General features: G+C 42.4%; 1 protein-coding gene across 1 annotated transcript; it reads left to right on the top strand.

The window, feature by feature from the left end:
- The first annotated feature begins 126 nt into the window (after positions 1–126).
- On the top strand, positions 127–7,931 carry LOC119302578 (transcription initiation factor TFIID subunit 5-like). Its single transcript, XM_037579615.1, has 19 exons — positions 127–386; positions 788–869; positions 1,379–1,457; positions 1,595–1,692; positions 1,817–1,873; positions 2,425–2,512; positions 2,604–2,713; positions 2,943–3,044; positions 3,261–3,415; positions 3,745–3,855; positions 4,136–4,205; positions 4,280–4,319; positions 4,697–4,861; positions 5,032–5,108; positions 5,801–5,917; positions 6,053–6,318; positions 7,203–7,298; positions 7,382–7,457; positions 7,559–7,931. The coding sequence occupies exons 1-19, from the start codon at positions 253–255 to the stop codon at positions 7,604–7,606; spliced, it is 1,971 nt and encodes a 656-aa protein (XP_037435512.1). The 5' UTR covers positions 127–252; the 3' UTR covers positions 7,607–7,931.
- The last annotated feature ends 15,011 nt before the right edge of the window (positions 7,932–22,942 follow it).

Genomic DNA, 22,942 nt, shown 5'->3' with positions numbered 1-22,942 from the left:
AGGCGCCAGCTACCTGTCCGGGTCCTAGACCCTCTCGGCCCGTGTGAACGCGGGCCTAACCAGGCTATCCAAACCAGGCCTAGCCCATCCGGCCTCGCTGCCCTGCTCTAATCCCGTTTCCGCCTTCGTCTTCCCCTCCGACCCGCTCGCCCACAGTCCCACACCGTACCAGCGGATCCGGCCCGCCCCTAAACCCTAGGGCGCCTCCCTCCCCGGCGCACGGCGGCCGGCCGGCGAGCGAGCCAGCGAGCGATGGAGGACGAGGAGATGGAGAGGAAGGTGCAGCAGTACCTGCACCGCAAGGGCTTCCGCCTCACCGAGCTCGCGCTGCAGGAGGAGCGCAACCGCCTCTCCACCACCTCCCTCTCCGACGTCTCGCTCTCCAGGTGCGAATCCCCTAAATCTCGACCCCGCCGCCCCTTGTGGTGGCCGCAGCGGCCTCGCCCCCCAAGCTCGCGTAGTAGCCACCGGTTTTCGTGCCGTTTGTGTGAGGAATGGCGCCGGATTGGTGGTTCCGAGTGGCCGAGCCGCGGCGCCTTGGCTATCCTGACTCGGGCCGGGCTGTTTCTGCTAGGTTTAAGTCACTCCGATGTTCAGAATCAGCTTACCCGCTCGAGCGTGAGAAATGGATACTACTTTGGCTTGGGCAATGGCAAACCTTCGACATGATTTGGGCCTTGAGCAGAGTTTATGGGGGCTAATCTAGAGTATCATGTCAAATATGCTCGAAAACTGCTCTAATACCATGTTAATCTGAAAAATTTACTATGTCCCCCTTTGTTGACAGGCCGGATAACGACCCAGCAAGATACTATGATGGCTACAACAAGCTAAGATCATGGGCATACAATTCTCTGGACCAATACAAGGTGTGCTACATTAAGTGTGGATTGTGATTCACGTTTACAGCTCTAGTAGTACATTTGAATGCACTTTGCTTTGCAGCATTCGAGATGTTTTGAGGCATGTAGCTGCTATATCCACACTGTTCAGTAATCTGGCATGCTACTCATGAGTTATCTTCATGCTTCTCTTGTTAAAAATGATCATGCCTGCTTGTGGTTGGTGCACCATGTTTCCAGGATCATGGCTGAATGCTTGCCTACTAGCTTCAGATGTACGTAGCATTTCTGAAATGTTTTTTGTGTTTTATGGCATCTGTTCACACTGCAGAGCTCCTTCTAGAAAGCAAAAACCATGCACATAAGCATAATCATGTACTTGTCACATGATTGTAGTCGCTGGAAATGGGATATTTGGTTGCGGTGGATGGACTACTTGCTCTATTTGATGTACCTATTACATGGAATGGCCTTTTTAATTCTTGTATATTCAGCTATATATATTTCATGCCTCTGAGTTTTTTTTAATATTGTAGCATGAATTACTCCGTGTCCTTTATCCAGCGTTTATCCATTGCTTCATGGATCTAGTGTCAGAGGGGCATACACTAGAAGGTAATTATTTTTGTGGGCAAGGAAGGTATTTGTAGTTTGTGTACATTTCTGGGATAATATTTGTTTGCATTTTATGCATCCAATTAGTTTATTTGGAGCATTTCTGTCATTGATATCACCACATATGAATCCTGCAGCTCGGGCATTTTTCCTTAAATTTCGGGAAGATCATGAACTGATGCATTCAAGGGATCTCCAAAAGCTGGAAGGCACTCTTTCTCCTTTGCATTTGGAGGTTCATCATTTAGCTCTCTCGTATCCATTCAAGTGTCAATGGCGATTTGCGTTTGTTTATTTGATTTTATCTTCTCAGGATTCACAAAACATGCACTTATTGTTCTACCTGCTATAATTTTCAGGAAATGGATCTGGCCCGATCTTTAAGGGAAAATAAATTCAGAATTAAATTATGTGAGGTAGTACTGCACCAAGTTCTTCTATATTTGCATTCCATCTCTTTGTTTCAACTACGATTGTATGGGTGGGTCACCTTTTGAGTTAAATCAATGCACATAGATAAAATGTTCCACTGGATGCATATCCGTTGTTGTGACAATAGCTTTATAAGTTGAGATGCTTTATTCTCATGTACCCTTTTCCACCACTTACTTGGTAAGTGTTGTTATGACCAAGGGAAACAAACACAATCTAAGGTTTGTTACAAGCTTTTTCTTCCTGAATCCTAATGGGCAACTAGTTTCACATAGGAGTAGATGATACGTCATCATGATACCATAATACATATACTGAATGCTAGTGTCAAATATGAGACACAAACTGCATATAGACCAGTTTTTAACAGATGTTGCTGGCGAAGCACATTCCATGTGGTGATTTCTAGTTCAATTGGCAACTCGTTGCATGATACATCATGATCTCACCTTTTTTTCTTTGCTGCAATTTTGTTTTTCCTATAAAATTATGTCAACTGCTCTGTTCAAAGTTTCTACCTCGTGTTTCATTGCAGTATTCATATGAATTACTTCTCCAGTATCTCCAGAAAACACAAGCTCTTGTGATGCTTGGAATAATCAATGAAAGGATAATTTTTGAAGGTACAGTTCCCAGTCTGTTGAGATTATATCGCACATTTTACTTACCGTCACTTCTCACTTTTCCACCACTTCCCTCTATCTATATTGGCAGTGTCCGCTGGGCAACCTTCATTGATCTCTGATGATGCGGATGTTGTTGCTCTGGTTGGAACCAGCAAGGACTTGGCAAAACAGATAAATCAGAAGGAAGTGCATTGGGGGGTATGTTATTCAGCACATCCGTGATCAATGTGTTTGTTTCCTATTATCTATTCTATCAAAACGGTTAACAATGCCGATCAAATAGGGAAAAAACTCTAGTAGCACTGTTTTTGCCACTTCCCAAACGAACCTCTTCCATGAGAGCAATTTTCCAGTTTTCTATTTAAGTATTTATTCTTCGTTATCCTTAGGCATGTGTTATTGTTAAAATTAAATTTATGGTATGCAGTTGCTTGAAGATTCAGTTGAGGAGCGTATGGAGAAAGCACTCTCAGATTCTGATAGAGCTGAAGCAGAAAGCAAGGATGCAGATGCAGAAGATAATAACAAGGCAAGAAACTCTCTCATAGTATGGGACTCTTGTTATATTATGTTTGTTATATGCTCTCTGCCATTGAAACCTGGACATTCCTTTTTGTCAACACTCAGCAGCATGTTTTTGTTCTTCTCTTCTTCTGCTGTTATCTTAAGAACAGGAATGCTGTCCATATACCCTTTTCTGTTACTAACTTGGATCTTTCATTATTTCTTGTTATATTTGCTACAGAAAAAATCCTCAGAAGGTGGAAAGCAGGGTGGTCCTCTGAACAAAAAGCTCAAAAAGGATAAGCTTGTAGGTGCAACAGGGAAAAATACCAAATCCGAAACAAGCATGATTTCTGCGGCACCTCGTGTGAAACCGGAGCTAACCCTTCCAGCGACGTAAATATTTATTCTCTTATCTGCAGTTCTAAAAAAAGTTCTACATAATTTATCAACTGTACTCTTTGAAAATAAATACCATTCCTATAACTGACTGTGGGTCCATACTCCAGACATGTGAGTGTCATGTGCTTGAGCCTGACTTGGAACCTAAAATAAAGGCCGAGGGGTTTTATGCGGGTTCTCTTGGAAAAGTTATCTTACAAGTTTCAGGAGGACCAAATATTGCTCTTTTTTCTTTTTGCAGAACATACTCACTTGTGTACTTTTTGATCTGTCAAGTGTCAGCCTTGCGTTTACGATCCTGAAAAATTACTTGTTTGTTTCAGGCCTGTTGAAGTTGAACAATCAATTCTTGAGGACCTGCGAAACCGTGCACAATTGAATAACTTGGCATTGCCATCTGTTAGCTTCTACACATTCCTTAATACACATAACGGGTAAGCTTAGCTGTAATTTAGGGCCAGTTCTTTTGGGCAATTCTCCGAGAATTGACCCCCTCCCCAACTTCTCCCAGAATTGCCACACTATATTTTCTTACAATTCCTAGCTAACTAGATCTTAACTAGCTAGGAATTGTAAAAAAAGATGAAGTGGCAATTCTGGGAGAAGCTGGGGAGGGGGTCAATTCTCGGAGAATTGCCCAAAAGAACTGGCCCTTAGTATCAACTGTTTCAGTGTGCATACTTTGGTTTGAAAACATTATCCTGTGGAACACAGATTAAACTGCTCATCGATCTCAAACGATGGATCTTTGGTCGTTGGTGGGTTCTCAGACTCGTCAGTAAAGGTTAGTCCCTTTAGGTGATAGTTTGTCTCTCATGTGATCACTACATTAACTGGTAAAACTTTCTTGTTCACTAGGTTTGGGATATGGCAAAGATTGGTCAACCAGCAAAAACATGTTAGTCGTTCTACACTACATATTGCTGATGTTTCTGTTCCGCTGATATGGTGAAATGCTTCTGTAACTGCACACCTGATTTCGGTCATGGTAGCCTTTTGTTCTAAGGATTCTAGTTTATTTCATTTAGTTTAAGTTACAACCTAGAAGTTTAAGGTGGTGTTGTAGCACTGATGCATGTCTTGGACAATGCAATAAATGTCTTCTGGAGCTACTTGTTAGACATGCTAGAATATTTTAACAGCGTTGCAGTATTTGACTGGTACCTGTCCAGAACTTCAGAATAATCATAGAACATATTCCTAACATAGTAGTGTTTTCATTTCTATCTTGAATTCTTGATGGTATTTGCTGATTGGGCAAATTTGGACTCTCAGCTAGTTCACAAGGAGAGAATGGATCTTCACAGGACGAGCGCTTGTCATCAACATCTGAGGGGAAAAGACCGTATACATTATTCCAAGGTCATTCTGGACCAGTTTATTCCGCTGCCTTTAGTCCATTTGGAGATTTTCTCCTGTCATCATCTTCAGATTCAACAAGTAAGGTGTCACTTACATTATACAGTACTTATTTTGTACTCCCTCCGTCTCATTGTAGGACAAAAACAAAAAACATCCTACATTATGGGACGGAGGGAGTACCATTCATTTCCTTGTTCATTTATTTAATAAAACAAACCGTTCATCTATTTTTTATATATTTGTTACAGTTAGGCTGTGGAGTACCAAGCTGAATGCCAATCTTGTTTGTTACAAAGGACACAATTACCCAGTTTGGGATGTCCAAGTATGTGAACAAATCTTTTCTGTGTCGTTGTTGTGAAAACAACATTTGAGTTCTTGCTTCATGGGGTGTCTTGGCTACCTAGTTACAGGCAAAAACATTTGATTAGTTGATTCTTCAGCAGTTTTTATTTGAATGATGCTCAGATCTGTTGTTACAATCAATGTCAATGCCGTACAGTCAGTCAGTTGTTCAGTAGTTTGAAATAAACTCTTCTGAAGTTCTAATTGTGGCCTGATTTCAGTAGTTTCTAATAAACTCTTCTGAAGTTCTAATAGTGGCCTCATTTCAGTAGTTTTAAATAAACTCTTCTGAAGTTCTAATAATAGTGGCCTCATTTCAGTAGTTTTTAATTAACTCTTCTGGATTTTTTTTGAGAGAAAACTCTTCTGGAGTTCTAATAGTGGCCTCATTGTTACAAAAAATGTCCATGCCCTACTATTGTTTTAGTCTTGATCTTGGTGCGAGGGCAAAACTGCAAATACTTGTGATAAATATTCCTAGTTCGTTCTTCATTTTGAACACTTCTGATGATGGGATTTGGAATAGGTCTGTTGGGCTTGATGTTTTTTTCAACAGCTTATGACTGGTACATATATTTGTGTTGCATAGCTTTCTGATTCTGTTGTATTGAATAGACATCTTTGTGCGTTGTATACTTGCATTGCTGACATATTTTTATGTTTTTGTGGCAGTTTAGTCCAGTCGGCCATTATTTTGCCAGTGCCTCGCATGACAGGACTGCTCGAATCTGGTCAATGGATAAAATCCAACCTTTGCGGATAATGGCCGGGCATCTTGCTGATGTTGATGTAAGTGTGCTTCTATCTCTGAACTTGTATTGATTTGAGAATTGGTAGCCTGCCTATGGGAATGCTTTCAATGCCATTTACTGATGTCTGCATGTTCTGACTGATGTTTTCTTCTGCAAACTACTTATCTGACAGTGTGTGCAGTGGCATGTAAACTGTAACTACATTGCCACCGGCTCTAGTGACAAAACTGTACGGCTATGGGATGTTCAAACTGGTGAATGTATACGAATGTTTATTGGTCATAGGAGTATGGTCTTATCACTGGCAATGTCTCCTGATGGGCGATACATGGCCTCCGGAGACGAAGATGGGACCATCATGATGTGGGATCTCTCTACTGGTCGCTGCGTTTCACCACTAGCGGGACACAACTCTTGTGTGTGGTCACTTGCTTTCAGGTACTCATCATTATACATTGTTTTGCTTGCTTAGTATCCCATGTGTCAAACAGTAGCTGATATACCAAATATGTGTAAAGAGTAGTCCCTCTCTAAAGAAATATAAGAGCATTTTACTCCCTCCGTTCCGAATTACTTGTCGCAGGTATGGATGTATCTAGATGTATTTTAGTTCTAGATACATCCATTTCTGCGACGAGTAATTTGGAACGGAGGGAGTAGATCACTAGAGTAGTGATCTAAACGCTCTTAGATTTCTTTACGGAGGGAGTATTAGTTTATGGCGGGGCTTGAGAAACTGGCCTTTCCTGTCTTCTGCCTTTAATCAGTTTGCTGAGCAGCGGCTTCAGTTCACACTGGGTTAGATTTATCTATACATGAGCAATGGGTTTACTAACCATTTTGGCCACCTTTTTAGAGTATTTAACTGGAATATTGCATAATTCTGTCTTCAAATGACCACACCATGGAACTTGAATGCCTGTGTGTGGTTGTTTTTTCTTGAACATACATCGATGGTCCAGCTTATGTACTTGGTCGCAATGCAGTTGTTGGTTGACCGCAGTAGATTTACTTCTGGATCTATTATTTAAAAATCCTGTAATTTTTCCCATGTTTTAACCACTGTTTCCAGTATAAATTATGTAAAAAAATGTCTTCCATCAACGGATTAGATTGAGTATCACTGATAGTTCTTCTGTTTTGAAGTGTACATTTTTTCTCTTCCAGTGAGTAGTCATGCTGTGTTGTTCTGTCTAGTTACATTATGGGACGGAGGGAGTATGTTTTTTTAGTTTTTGGAGAAGCATGATTACCTTAATTTCATGCTAATATGCTATACCAAAGAACCATCTTAGTTCAACAATTCTTCCTCTGTTTTATAGCTGCGAGGGAGCATTGCTTGCATCTGGATCGGCTGATTGCACTGTTAAACTCTGGGATGTTGCGTCCAGCACAAAGGCCCTGAAGATGGATGACACGTAAGTTGGTTGGCTCCCTTGTAAAAGGCTGCTTTGGTTTGCCTTGCTCTAGTTGTTAAATATCGTTTATTTTTGTGAAACAGCAAGGCTGGTTCTACGAACCGACTGAGGCTGCTGAAAGCTCTCCCTACAAAATCGACTCCTGTTTATAACTTGCGGGTGAGAAACCCATTCTCCTTCAATCCACCGTTCTCATCAGTTAACATATGATAGTAACCGTGTTGAGCGAAAACCAACTAACTGCTTTTTTCCAACTGCAGTTTTCTGGGAGGAATCTTTTGTTTGCATCTGGCGCTCTCTCGCTATAGGCTCCTAAGCTTGCCATATGCTCTCCAGAATACAGTTTACATCCCTTAGTTTTGACTGTAGGTAGCAAAGTAGATGTTTAATTGGCTGACTCTTGTTGCGGAGCTTATTACATTGTCCTTACTGATCTCAGTCAACTCTATCATCGACTAGGTAGGGGTTTTAAACTGTAGCCTGTGAGCATTGCGACTCATTGAAACGTGTGTATTGCTGTTGTAACATTAGTTAATTTTAAATTATGTAAAAGGTAGTAGTCACAAATAGGAAACATGAACACTTGGTTGATGCAAGAAGTCAATGGTCCAAAAGCTTCTAGGATCCACTTGAGGGTTGTTTTCACTTATCTTGGTGTAGGGTCTGAAGGAGCTGCCATTTTATATAGTTATACGACTTACAAGAGAAAAAAAGCACGACCTGTGTCTTGAGTTGAGTGGCAAGCAAAGGCCATATCTATCTCTTAGCTATTGCTGATGTTGAGTTAATTGTGACTGCCCTCATTGCTCCAAGCTTGTGCCATTTTGTATCATATTCCTACTACTATCTGTCAGACATCTCGATCAGGACGTTCCTATCATAAGTAAATGTTGATTTCTTCATGATGCCCAATACCCAACCCGTTGTGCACCCTGCATTTTGTCGACCTGCCGCGCAGAAGGTCTCTCTCTGCCTGGCTGCGCCGCAATATGTTCTGTCCTGCAGAAACAGCGACGCAAAGTACTAGGTGGGAGGTGGCATAAAATTTTGACCTGACCGCTGTGTTGGATGTCAAAGCTGAAATGATGCGTAACAATGGCAGATGCGACCCGAGTGTGTGGATGTGAGGGGCGCTCCACAAGTGTTCTTAAACCGCTGCGGCCTGAGCTAGCCATCTACTAGCTGAGCATCCAACTTTCACCTTGATATACTAGTAGTTGTATCGAGTAACTATCTTTTCTTGGCATGTAATCCTCGATAAAAGGAAGCACCTTCCTAGCTGCCAGGTTTCTATGGATGATCAGTGCATTTTAACAGCCTAGTAATTCCTCTGTTCTTAAATATAAGTCTTTTTAAAGATCTCAATAAGAGACTACACAGGAAGCGAAATGATTGAATCTACACTCTAAAATATGTCTATACACATCCGCATGTGGTTTGTATTGAAATCTCTAAATAGGTATCTATTTAGAAACGGAGGGAGTACTATTCATCTTCTCCCCCTCCTAGTCGGCCTACTCTCTAGTCCCTGCTTAACTGCCTACCGGCTACCGCTGATGTGCGCCAGCCTTCCCTCTTCTCTCATGCCACAACTGTTCCGACCACCCCTCTAAGCTCCACCCTTCTCATGCGCATGGGAGCACCTGTCAACCCTCTTCCTATGCTCCACATGCACTACTAGAAAAAGGGCCATCTGTCCCGGTTCATAAGGCCCATCTGTCCCGGTTAGGGTGAAGGAAATATGCCCTAGAGGCAATAATAAAATTATTATTTATTTCCTCATATCATGATAAATGTTTATTATTCATGCTAGAATTGTATTAACCGAAAACATGATACATGTGTGAATACATAGACAAACATATAGTCACTAGTATGCCTCTACTTGACTAGCTCATTAATCAAAGATGGTTATGTTTCCTAACCATTGACATGTGTTGTCATTTGATTAATGGGATCACATCATTAGGAGAATGAGGTGATTGACATGACCCATCCCATTAGCTTAGCACTTGATCGTTTAGTATTCTGCTATTGCTTCCTTCATGACTTATACATGTTCCTGTAACTATGAGAATTGTGTAACTCCCGTTTATCGGAGGAACACTTTGGGTACTACCAAACGTCACAACGTAACTGGGTGATTATAAAGGAGTATTACAGGTGTCTCCGAAGGTACATGTTGAGTTAGCATAATTCGAGATTAGGTTTTGTCACTCCGATTGTCGGAGAGGTATCTCTGGACCCTCTCGGCAATGCTCATCACCTAAGCCTTGCAAGCATGTAACTAATGAGTTAGTCATAAGATGAAGTATTACAGAATGAGTAAAGAGACTTGTCGATAACGAGATTGAACTAGGTATTGGATACCAACGATCGAATCTCGGACAAGTAACATACCGATGACAAAGGGAACAACGTATGTTGTTATGCGGTTTGACCGATAAAGATCTTCGTAGAATATGTAGGAACCAATATGGGCATCCAGGTCCCGCTATTGGTTATTGACCAGAGATGTGTCTCAGTCATGTCTACATCGTTCTCGAACCGTAGGGTCCGCACGCTTAAGGTTTCGATGACAGTTATATTATGAGTTTATGTATTTTGATGTACCGAAGGTTGTTCGGAGTCCCGGATATGATTACGGACATGACGAGGAGTCTCGAAATGGCCGAGACATAAAGATTGATATATTGGACGGATATATTTGGACACCGGAAAGGTTCCGGAGAAGTTTGGAGCCCCGGGAGGTTACCGGAACCCCCCGGGAGGTATATGGGCCTTATTGGGCCCATGTAGGAGGAAGAGAGAAGGAGCAAGGGAGGGGGGCGCGCCCCCCCAAGCCCAATCCGCATTGGGGAGGGGGGCCGGCCCCCCCTTTCCTTTCTCCTTCCCCCTCTTCCTATTACTACTACTAGTACTACTTCCTAATACTAGTACTCTTTCCTTCCCCCTCCAAATAAGATAAGGAAAAGAGAGGGAAACCTACTTGGAGTAGGTTTCCCCCTCCTCATGGAGCGCCCCCCCTAGGGCCGACCACCTCCTCCCTCCCTCCTTTATATACGGGGGTAGGGGGGCACCCTAGAACACACAAGTTGATCATTGATCGTTCCTTAGCCGTGTGCGGTGCCCCCCTCCACGATATTACACCTCGGTCATATTGTAGCGGTGCTTAGGCGAAGCCCTGCAACAGGAGAACATCAAGACCGTCACCACGCCGTCGTGCTGACGGAACTCCCCCTCGGCGCCTCTGCTGGATCGGAGATCGAGGGTGCGTCATCGAGCTGTACGCGTGTCAAGAACTCGGAGGTGCCGGAGTAACGGTACTTGGATCGGTTGAACCGGAGGACGTACGACTACTTCCTCTACGTTGCGTCAACGCTTCCGCTTCGGTCTACGAGGGTACGTAGACAACACTCTCCCCTCGTTGCTATATCATCACCATGATCTTGCGTGTGCGTAGGAATTTTTTTGAAATTACTACGTTCCCCAACAGTGGCATCCGAGCCTAGGTTTTATGCGTTGATGTTATATGCACGAGTAGAACACAAGTGAGTTGTGGACGATATAAGTCATACTGCCTACCAGCATGTCATACTTTGGTTCAGCGGTATTGTGAGATGAAGCGGCCCGGACCGACATTACGCGTACGCTTACGCGAGACTGGTTTCACCGTTACGAGCACTCGTGCTTAAAGGTGGCTGGCGGGTGTCTGTCTCTCTCACTTTAGTTGAACCGAGTGTGGCTACGCCCGGTCCTTGTGAAGGTTAAAACGGAGTCTATTTGACAAACTATCGTTGTGGTTTTGATGCGTAGGTGAGATTGGTTCTTGCTTAAGCCCGTAGCAGCCACGTAAAATTTGCAACAACAAAGTAGAGCACGTCTAACTTGTTTTTGCAGGGCATGTTGTGATGTGATATGGCCAAGACATGATGCTATATTTTATTGTATGAGATGATCATGTTTTGTAACCGAAGTTATCGGCAACTGGCAGGAGCCATATGGTTGTCGCTTTATTGTATGAAATGCAAACGCCCTGTAATTGCTTTACTTTATCACTAAGCGGTAGCGATAGTCGTAGAAGCAATAGATGGCGTAACGACAACGATGCTACGATGGAGACCAAGGTGTCGCGCCGGTGACGATGGTGATCACGACGGTGCTTCGAAGATGGAGATCACAAGCACAAGATGATGATGGCCATATCATATCACTTATATTGATTGCATGTGATGTTTATCCTTTATGCATCTTATCTTGCTTTGATTGACGGTAGCATTTTAAGATGATCTCTCACTAATTATCAAGAAGTGTTCTCCCTGAGTATGCACCGTTGCGAAAGTTCTTCGTGCTGAGACACCACGTGATGATCGGGTGTGATAGGCTCTACGTTCAAATACAACGGGTGCAAAACAGTTGCACACGCGGAATACTCAGGTTATACTTGACGAGCCTAGCATATACAGATATGGCCTTGGAACACGGGGACCGAAAGGTCGAGCGTGAATCATATAGTAGATATGATCAACATAGAGATGTTCACCATTGAAACTACTCCATCTCACGTGATGATCGGACATGGTTTAGTTGATTTGGATCACGTAATCACTTAGATGACTAGAGAGATGTCTGTCTAAGTGGGAGTTCTTTAGTAATATGATTAATTGAACTTAAATTTATCATGAACTTAGTACCTGATAGTATTTTGCTTGTCTATGTTTGTTTGTAGATAGATGGCTCGTGCTGTTGTTCCGTTGAATTTTAATGCGTTCCTTGAGAAAGCAAAGTTGAAAGATGATGGTAGCAATTACACGGACTGGGTCCGTAACCTGAGGATTATCCTCATTGCTGCACAGAAGAGTTACGTCCTGGAAGCACCGCTAGGTGCCAGGCCTGCTGCTGATGCAACCGACGACATTAAGAACGTCTGGCAGAGCAAAGCTGATGACTACTCTATAGTTCAGTGTGCCATGCTTTACGGCTTAGAACCGGGTCTTCAACGATGTTTTGAACGTCATGGGGCATATGAGATGTTCCAGGAGTTGAAGTTAATATTTCAAGCAAATGCCCGGATTGAGAGATATGAAGTCTCCAATAAGTTCTACAGCTGCAAGATGGAGGAGAACAGTTCTGTCAGTGAGCATATACTCAAAATGTCTGGGTATAATAATCACTTGATTCAACTGGGAGTTAATCTTCCGGATGATAGCGTCATTGACAGAATTCTCCAATCACTGCCACCAAGCTACAAGAGCTTTGTGATGAACTATAATATGCAAGGGATGAACAAGACAATTCCCGAGCTCATCACGATGCTGAAAGCCGCGGAGGTAGAAATCAAAAAGGAGCATCAAGTGTTGATGGTCAACAAGACCACTGGTTTCAAGAAAAGGGGCAAAGGGAAGAAGAAGGGGAACTTCAAAAGGAACGGCAAACAAGTTGCTGCTCAAGTGAAGAAACCCAAGTCTGGACCTAAGCCTGAAACTGAGTGCTTCTACTGCAAACAGACTGGACACTGGAAGCGGAACTGCCCCAAGTATTTGGCGGATAAGAAGGATGGCAAAGTGAACAAAGGTATATGTGATATACATGTTATTGATGTGTACCTTACTAATGCTCGCAGTAGCACCTGGGTATTTGATACTGGTTCTGTTGCTAACATTTGCAACTCGAAACAGGGACTACGGATTAAGCGAAGATTAGCTAAGGACGAGGTGATGATGCGCGTGGTTAATGGTTCCAAAGTCGATGTGATCGCGGTCGGCACGCTACCTCTACATCTACCATCGGGATTAGTTTTAGACCTGAATAATTGTTATTTGGTGCCTGCGTTGAGCATGAACATTATATCTGGATCTTGTTTGATGCGAGACGGTTATTCATTTAAATCAGAGAATAATGGTTGTTCTATTTATATGAGTAATATCTTTTATGGTCATGCACCCTTGAAGAGTGGTCTATTTTTATTAAATCTCGATAGTAGTGATACACATATTCATAATGTTGAAGCCAAAAGATGCAGAGTTGATAATGATAGTGCAACATATTTGTGGCACTGCCGTTTAGGTCATATCGGTGTAAAACGCATGAAGAAACTCCATACTGATGGACTTCTGGAATCACTTGATTATGAATCACTTGGTACTTGCGAACCGTGCCTCATGGGCAAAGATGACCAAAACACCGTTCTCCGGATCTATGGAGAGAGCAACAGATTTGTTGGAAATCATACATACAGATGTATGTGGTCCGATGAATGTTGAGGCTCGTGGCGGATATCGTTATTTCCTCACCTTCACAGATGATTTGAGCAGATATGGGTATATCTACTTGATGAAGCACAAGTCTGAAACATTTGAAAAGTTTAAAGAATTTCAGAGTGAAGTAGAAAATCATCGTAACAAGAAAATAAAGTTTCTACGATCTGATCGTGGAGGAGAATATTTGAGTTACGAGTTTGGTTTACATTTGAAACAATGTGGAATAGTTTCGCAACTCACGCCACCTGGAACACCGCAGCGAAATGGTGTGTCCGAACGTCATAATCGTACTTTACTTGATATGGTGCGATCTATGATGTCTCTTACCGATTTACCGCTATCGTTTTGGGGTTATGCTTTAGAGACGGCCGCATTCACGTTAAATAGGGCACCATCAAAATCCGTTGAGACGACGCCTTATGAACTGTGGTTTGGCAAGAAACCAAAGTTGTCGTTTCTCAAAGTTTGGGGCTGCGATGCTTATGTGAAGAAACTTCAACCAGATAAGCTCGAACCCAAATCGGAGAAATGTGTCTTCATAGGATACCCAAAGGAGACAATTGGGTACACCTTCTATCACAGATCTGAAGGCAAGATTTTCGTTGCTAAAATCGGATCCTTTCTAGAGAAGGAGTTTCTCTCGAAAGAAGTGAGTGGGAGGAAAGTAGAACTTGATGAGATAACTGTATCTACTCCCTTATTGGAAAGTAGTTCATCACAAGAACCGGTTCCTGTGACAACTACACCAATTAGTGAGGAAGCTAATGATATTGATCATGAAACTTCAGATCAAGTTTCTACTGAACCTCGTAGGTCTACCAGAGTAAGATCCGCACCAGAGTGGTACGGAAATCCTATTCTGGAAGTCATGTTACTAGACCATGATGAACCTACGAACTATGAGGAAGCGATGATGGGCCCAGATTCCGCAAAATGGCTAGAGGCCATGAAATCTGAGATAGGATCCATGTATGAAAACAAAGTATGGACTTTGGTTGACTTGCCGGATGATCGGCAAGCCATTGAGAATAAATGGATCTTTAAGAAGAAGACTAACGCTGATGGTAATGTTACTGTCTACAAAGCTCGACTTGTTGCAAAAGGTTTTCGACAAGTTCAAGGGGTTGACTACGATGAGACTTTCTCACCCGTAGCGATGCTTAAGTCTGTCCGAATCATGTTGGCTATTGCTGCATTTCATGATTATGAAATTTGGCAAATGGATGTCAAGACTGCATTCTTGAATGGATTTCTAGAAGAAGAGTTGTATATGATGCAACCTGAAGGTTTTGTTGATCCAAAAGGTGCTGACAAAGTGTGCAAGCTCCAATGTTCCATTTATGGACTGGTGCAAGCATCTCGGAGTTGGAATAAACGTTTTGATAGTGTGATCAAAGCATATGGTTTTATACAGACTTTTGGAGAAGCCTGTATTTACAAGAAAGTGAGTGGGAGCTCTGTAGCATTTCTAGTTTTATATGTTGATGACATATTATTAATTGGAAATGATATAGAATTTCTGGATAGCATAAAGGGATACTTGAATAAAAGTTTTTCTATGAAAGACCTCGGTGAAGCTGCTTACATATTGGGCATCAAGATCTATAGAGATAGATCAAGACGCTTAATAGGACTTTCACAAAGTACATACCTTGACAAAATTTTGAAAAAGTTCAAAATGGATCAGGCAAAGAAAGGATTCTTGCCTGTGCTACAAGGTGTGAAGTTGAGTCAAACTCAATGCCCGACCACAGCAGAAGATAGAGAGAAAATGAAAGATGTTCCCTATGCTTCAGCCATAGGCTCTATCATGTATGCAATGCTGTGTACCAGACCTGACGTATGCTTAGCAATAAGCTTGGCAGGTAGGTACCAAAGTAATCCAGGAGTGGATCACTGGACAGCGGTCAAGAACATCCTGAAATACCTGAAAAGGACTAAGGATATGTTTCTCGTATATGGAGGTGACAAAGAGCTAGTCGTAAATGGTTACGTTGATGCAAGCTTTGACACTGATCCGGACGATTCTAAATCGCAGACTGGATACGTGTTTTTATTAAACGGTGGAGCTGTAAGTTGGTGCAGTTTTAAACAAAGCGTCGTGGCGGGATCTACATGTGAAGCGGAGTACATAGCTGCTTCTGAAGCAGCAAATGAAGGAGTCTGGATGAAGGAGTTCATTTCCGATCTAGGTGTCATACCTAGTGCATCGGGACCAATGAAGATCTTCTGTGACAATACTGGTGCAATTGCCTTGGCAAAGGAATCCAGATTTCACAAGAGGACCAAACACATCAAAAGACGCTTCAATTCCATTCGGGACCAAGTCCAAGTGGGAGACATAGAGATTTGCAAGATACATACGGATCTGAATGTTGCAGACCCGTTGACTAAGCCTCTCTCACGAGCAAAACATGATCAACACCAAGACTCCATGGGTGTTAGAATCATTACTATGTAATCTAGATTATTGACTCTAGTGCAAGTGGGAGACTGAAGGAAATATGCCCTAGAGGCAATAATAAAGTTATTATTTATTTACTCATATCATGATAAATGTTTATTATTCATGCTAGAATTGTATTAACCGGAAACATGATACATGTGTGAATACATAGACAAACATATAGTCACTAGTATGCCTCTACTTGACTAGCTCATTAATCAAATATGGTTATGTTTCCTAACCATTGACATGTGTTGTCATTTGATTAATGGGATCACATCATTAGGAGAATGAGGTGATTGACATGACCCATCCCATTAGCTTAGCACTTGATCGTTTAGTATTCTGCTATTGCTTCCTTCATGACTTATACATGTTCCTGTAACTATGAGAATTGTGTAACTCCCGTTTACCGGAGGAACACTTTGGGTACTACCAAACGTCACAACGTAACTGGGTGATTATAAAGGAGTATTACAGGTGTCTCCGAAGGTACATGTTGAGTTAGCATAATTCGAGATTAGGTTTTGTCACTCCGATTGTCGGAGAGGTATTTCTGGGCCCTCTCGGCAATGCTCATCACCTAAGCCTTGCAAGCATGTAACTAATGAGTTAGTTATAAGATGAAGTATTACAGAACGAGTAAAGAGACTTGTCGATAACGAGATTGAACTAGGTATTGGATACCGACGATCGAATCTCGGACAAGTAACATACCAATGACAAAGGGAACAACGTATGTTGTTATGCGGTTTGACCGATAAAGATCTTCATAGAATATCTAGGAACCAATATGGGCATCCAGGTCCCGCTATTGGTTATTGACCAGAGATGTGTCTCAGTCATGTCTACATCGTTCTCGAACCGTAGGGTCCGCACGCTTAAGGTTTCGATGACAGTTATATTATGAGTTTATGTATTTTGATGTACCGAAGGTTGTTCGGAGTCCCGGATATGATTACGGACATGACGAGGAGTCTCGAAATGGTCGAGACATAAAGATTGATATATTGGACGGATATATTTGGACACCGGAAAGGTTCCGGAGAAGTTTGGAGCCCCGGGAGGTTACCGGAACCCCCCGGGAGGTATATGGGCCTTATTGGGCCCATGTAGGAGGAAGAGAGAAGGAGCAAGGGAGGGGGGCGCGCCCCCCCAAGCCCAATCCGAATTGGGGAGGGGGGCCGGCCCCCCCTTTCCTTTCTCCTTCCCCCTCTTCCTATTACTACTACTAGTACTACTTCCTAATACTAGTACTCTTTCCTTCCCCCTCCAAATAAGATAAGGAAAAGAGAGGGAAACCTACTTGGAGTAGGTTTCCCCCTCCTCATGGCGCGCCCCCCTAGGGCCGGCCACCTCCTCCCTCCCTCCTTTATATACGGGGGTAGGGGGCACCCTAGAACACACAAGTTGATCATTGATCGTTCCTTAGCCGTGTGCGGTGCCCCCCTCCACGATATTACACCTCGGTCATATTGTAGCGGTGCTTAGGCGAAGCCCTGCAACAGGAGAACATCAAGATCGTCACCACGCCGTCGTGCTGACGGAACTCCCACTCGGCGCCTCTGCTGGATCGGAGATCGAGGGTGCGTCATCGAGCTGTACGCGTGTCAAGAACTCGGAGGTGCCGGAGTAACGGTACTTGGATCGGTTGAACCAGAGGACGTACGACTACTTCCTCTACGTTGCGTCAACGCTTCCGCTTCGGTCTACGAGGGTACGTAGACAACACTCTTCCCTCGTTGCTATATCATCACCATGATCTTGCGTGTGCGTAGGAAATTTTTTGAAATTATTACGTTCCCCAACATAGGGAACCGGGACTAAAGGGTCGTTACTAATGCCCTAGGCCTTTAGTCCCGGTTCTTATACTAACCGGGACAGATGGGCCTCCACGCGGCCGCTCCGGCGAGCCCAGGCACGAGAGCCTTTGGTCCCGGTTGGTAGCACCACCCGGGACCAATAAGCTTCCACGCGCCAGCATTTTAGGGGCTGTTTTTTTGAAAGGAGGTGGTTTAGGGGTTTGGGGGGTTAATTTAGGTTGGTATAGATAGCTAATAGAGAGATGTGTCCTCTCTTATCTCCGTGCTACTGCTACTGCTGTGCCTAAACATGACTTAGATTGAAGTAAGGCAACATGTGGTGCATGTTGTCTTCACTTCAATCCAATCCATGTTCATTTCACCCACAGATATATAATAACTCTTCATGTTCGCATCATGCATCATCATAATAACACGTTCTACTAATCATCATCATACAACTTCTACTCGTTATTAATAACAAGTCATACGATCATCATCCTGATAGTCATCGAACCAACCCTACTTAATTGTTTTTAGCACATGATCATCAGTATTAGATAGGACCTAAATACCCTCTTTAAGGTAAAATAGCATAAAACAATATAGACCTTGACTCTCCATTATGGAGAATGGAGATCATCCTGTCTCCAATTCTTGCGCATCGCTTCCTTTTGCTTCCAAGAACCTCCTTACGACTGTCCATACATTTTTCCATTTTTTGATTAGCATGTCTTCACTTCTTTGAGAAATCCGGTATGGACAGTTGAGATTCATAGGATGACCTGGATATATGCTCAAAACACGAAGGCTGCCATTCTGAGACATCAAATGAGGCACACAATCCTCTGGGATTCTCTGTTGAAAAACATAGTAATGACTTCATAGTTAGCAATGATGTACTAGTTTTAGAAGTATGCAAAAGATGCATGGATGTCGTAATAGTAAAAAATCTTACCAGGGTATCTCCATGGTAGTTACTGTAGTTCAACACATGCACTAGTGGCAGGTATTGACCATAATGTTGAGGAGTTTGATTGTAGATATTGTAATTCTCAATATCAGTACAAAATCCGACCAAATGATTTTTCTCCTGATAAGTTAATTCGGAGCCATCGGTGTAGTGGGTTTTGTCTACCATCTTCCGCACATTCTTTGAATAATGAAAATAAGTTGTCAATGGAAATAAGCTATCTATTTTGAAATAAACAATATAAATTAGCTACTAACTATGTTTGAGAAACTCACATAGCGGTAGAATTGGAGGCGTATCAACAAGGACCCAAATGTCCATATTGTCTTGCTCGATTTCAGGATCACCAAGATCCATGGTGACAAGCATACCCTCATCAAAATCATACATCTTGCAAAGTGCTTCCCATTTTTTGCAACCAAAATAGGTGACGCTCTCATAATTATACAACTTTACTTCAAAATCCACATCATGATGAGTCCTTAGGTGAATTTTCTTTGTTTCGAAACTTTCATGGTCTTCAAAATCCATCCTCTCCAAGACATAGCGTCTTGCATGGCATGGGATAAGCTACTCGAATTGTAAAATATGAAAATTACACGTTGAAATAGTTGTAGTCATGCTTAATTACGAAAAAACACTTGTCGTCGTTGCGTACCGTTTCAACATCGAAGGTCTCCTCGAGCTTAATGCCGAAGCGCCGATCATCGTCCAGGTTGAGACCTGTCGCACAGACCTCGATCATCGTGCACCAGCTGCACTTCCCTGGGAGACTTTCGTCGTCTGATGACGACATTTCCTACGTTCATAATTCAAAGATTAAACTTGTACAATTAAATATATGTACTACAAAAACTAAATTAGATCATTATTATTCATCACGGGTTGACTATCCATCTGTCGAGTCTTTTCTTGAAAACTCTCAGCTCACATGGTGTATATATTCGACTCTCGGTGATGGTCGCTCCTCACTTCGTCCCCGAGTGCATTACACCAAAATGTCTAGCACACGGGAACGAAGGAGAAGCGACCCCCACGACAACAGTCGGGATTCTTCGTCCTCTCATATATATATGGTGGAACTCTCCCTCACTGATTCCTCTCTGACATTTGCGACCGTCGGTGATGGTCGTTACTCCTTCTTCCCCTAGTGCATAACAAATGTCTAGCACCCGGAGAAGAAGGAGAAACGACCCCCACGACAACAGTCGGGATTCTTCATCCTCTCACATATATATATGGTGGAACTCTCCCTCACTGATTCCTCTCTGACATTTGCGACCGTCGGTGATGGTCGTTACTCCTTCTTCCCCTAGTGCATAACAAAGGTCTAGCACCCAGAGAAGAAGGAGAAACGACCCCCATGACAACAGTCGGGCTTCTTCGTCCTCTCATATATGGTGGATACTCGACAGACTTAAAGTCAACCTGAAATATCATTTAATTATCTTTCTAAAAAAGGATTTGGTTGGTCTCACCTCGAGGTCGGAGGGGGTTGGTGACGGGGACGAGGCGGGGATGATGGAGGGGGGCTCCTACATTTCTGTGAAAACAAAAACCCTATAAGCTATCAACTAATCATATGCATACGCCTTGCATAGTGCTCTCCAATTTTAGCATTCAAAGTAGGAGTAGTTTTCCAATTTGAGCATTCAATAAGCAAAATCAAATCACAAAATAAAGTAGTATTCAAATTAGGATGCATTCAATTATAAGCAAAACTACATCATCTCTTGCATCCGTACATCGTCGAATATTATCACTAATACACCTCGAATACTATCATACATATAACATCGCTAGTACAGCTAGAACCGTAGCGCCCGACGGGTATCGGCACGGGCGGTGGACATCCAAAGAGAAGGAACCATCACAGGATCGCTTCAGTGAGATCCCTGAAGAACCTGCCAGGTATTGTCGAATCTGCCCTCCAATGCAACCATGTAGCGACGGACGTGCTCGTCCTCCTCGCTGACACGGTGACGTACCACCTCCGCGGTGTCCGGAAGCCTCGACACCGTCACTGGCCCACGCGACCGCCACCAAACAAGGATCGGGTCAACGACGGGTTGGCTCCTCACCAACCTACGCCCCCGGAAGGTAGCACATCCCAAAACCATCCCGGCGGAGCCCAGTCCCGGACATGGCCTCTCTGGTCAAGCCGGCCTCCTCCGCCGAGTCGACGACAAGGATGAGGGATAGGCATCGTCGACGTCGATGCGGGAATAATTGCTTTAACTAAAAAATAAACTAGTTCTATTAATTTTCTTGCTAAAAATAAACTACTTCTATAGTAAAATAAACTAGTTTTATTAAATCAAGTAGTTCAACTACTAAGCACTTACTATAAATAGAATAAAGTAGTACTTACTAAAAATAAGCTACTTCTATATATAGTAAAATAAAGTAGTTTTATTAAATCAACTAGTTCAACTACTAATTAATTAAGCACTTACTATAAATAAAGTAGTTTTATTAAATCAACTAGTTCAACTACTAATTAAGCATTTACTATAAATAAACTAGTTTAACTAGTTCGACTACTGATTAACCACCTCCGCGGTGTCCGGAAGAAGAAAAAAAGAGGAGAAGAAGAAATGATTAATAGAGGAGAAGATTGAAGAAAAAAAAGAACAAAAAGAGAGTCCTATTTTTTCCTCTTCTTCTCCTTCTTCTTCTCCTTCCTCTCCTGCTTCTTTTTCTTCTTCTTCTTCTTCCTTCTTTCCTTCTTCATCTTTTCTTCCTTTTCCTTATTTTACTTTTCCTATACACTAACCTAAAATGCACTAAACTAAAATCGATATCTACTAACAATCTAAATAAAAAATTAATACATATATGAAAAAAAGGGGGCTCACATCGGGGGCGGCCGGCGAGCTAGGGCGACGGCGGCGGGGGGCAGAGGGCGACGATGACGACGACGGGGGGCGGCTCGGGGCCGACGGGGGGCGGAGGAGGGCGGGGGGCAACTGATTGTGAAATTTTCACAAGCCCAACTTATATACCCAAAGCATTGGTTCTGGTTCGTGGCAACAACCGGGACCAATGCCCCCCTTTAGTCCCGGTTGGTGCCACGAACTGGGACCAAAGGTCAGTTTTCGGCAGCCCAAAAGGCGGGAAGCGGCGGCCTTTGGTCCCGGTTGGTGGCACCAACCGGTACCAAAGGGGGGCATTCGTACCGGTTGGTGCCACGAACCGGTTCCAATGCCCCCCTTTAGTCCCGGTTGGTGGCACCAACCGGGACCAAAGGCCTCGTTCTGCCCGTGCCCAAATGTTTAGTCCCACCTTGCTAGCTGAGAGAGGTGTGCAGTGGTTTATAAGCCCCACTGCCGCACCCCTCTCGAGCTCCTCTCCATTGCAGGCTTTCTGGGCCTAACTGTCACTGGTATGCCTAATGGGCCTACTGGGCCTTCTACGGGCCTGAATCTTGGCCCATGGATGGGTTTCTAGTCATATTCAGGCCGTTGAGGCCCAGTAGGTGGCATATTTTTTATTTTTCCCTGTTTTTTTGTTTTCTTTTTTGCTTTATTTATTTTGTTTTGTTTCTACTTACAGCAAAAAACTTATTTATTTTATTTTGTTTCTAATTACTTACTTATTATGTAATTTGCTTTATGAAAATTCTTTATGAAAATTCTTTATGTAATTCTTTTTGTTTCGAACAAAAAAGTTCTTTATGAAAATTCTTTTTGCTTTTAATGATTTTGAACAGAAAATACTTTGATAATTTTAGTTGCATCAATTTTATATGTAATTTTAGTTTCAATAATACTAGAGGTTGCTTATAATGTTTTGAGCAAAAAATACTTTGATAATTTTAGTTTCATAAATTTTATTTATGTTATTAAAGTTTATTTTATTTTATTTTATTTTGTTTCTACTTATATATTTTATTAAAGTTTATATTATTTTGTTTCTAATTACTTATTTAATTTATTTTATGATAATTCTCTTTGCTATTAAAGTTTGTAACAAAAAAGTTCTTTATGAAAATTCTGTGAACTCCTGACTTTTTGTGTGTTCAAAATGCACCATTGAGCTATAAGCCACATCATCAATAAAATTCTTTTTGCTTTTAATGTTTTGAACAGAAAATACTATGATAATTTTAGTTGCATAAATTCTATATAATTTTAGTTTCAATAATACTAGAGGTTTATAAA

Source organism: Triticum dicoccoides, chromosome 5A, assembly GCF_002162155.2.
Source record: "Triticum dicoccoides isolate Atlit2015 ecotype Zavitan chromosome 5A, WEW_v2.0, whole genome shotgun sequence".
NCBI classification, from domain to species: domain Eukaryota; kingdom Viridiplantae; phylum Streptophyta; class Magnoliopsida; order Poales; family Poaceae; genus Triticum; species Triticum dicoccoides.
Note: the sequence above shows the minus strand (reverse complement) of the source record. Positions and strands in the feature narration are given on the sequence as shown.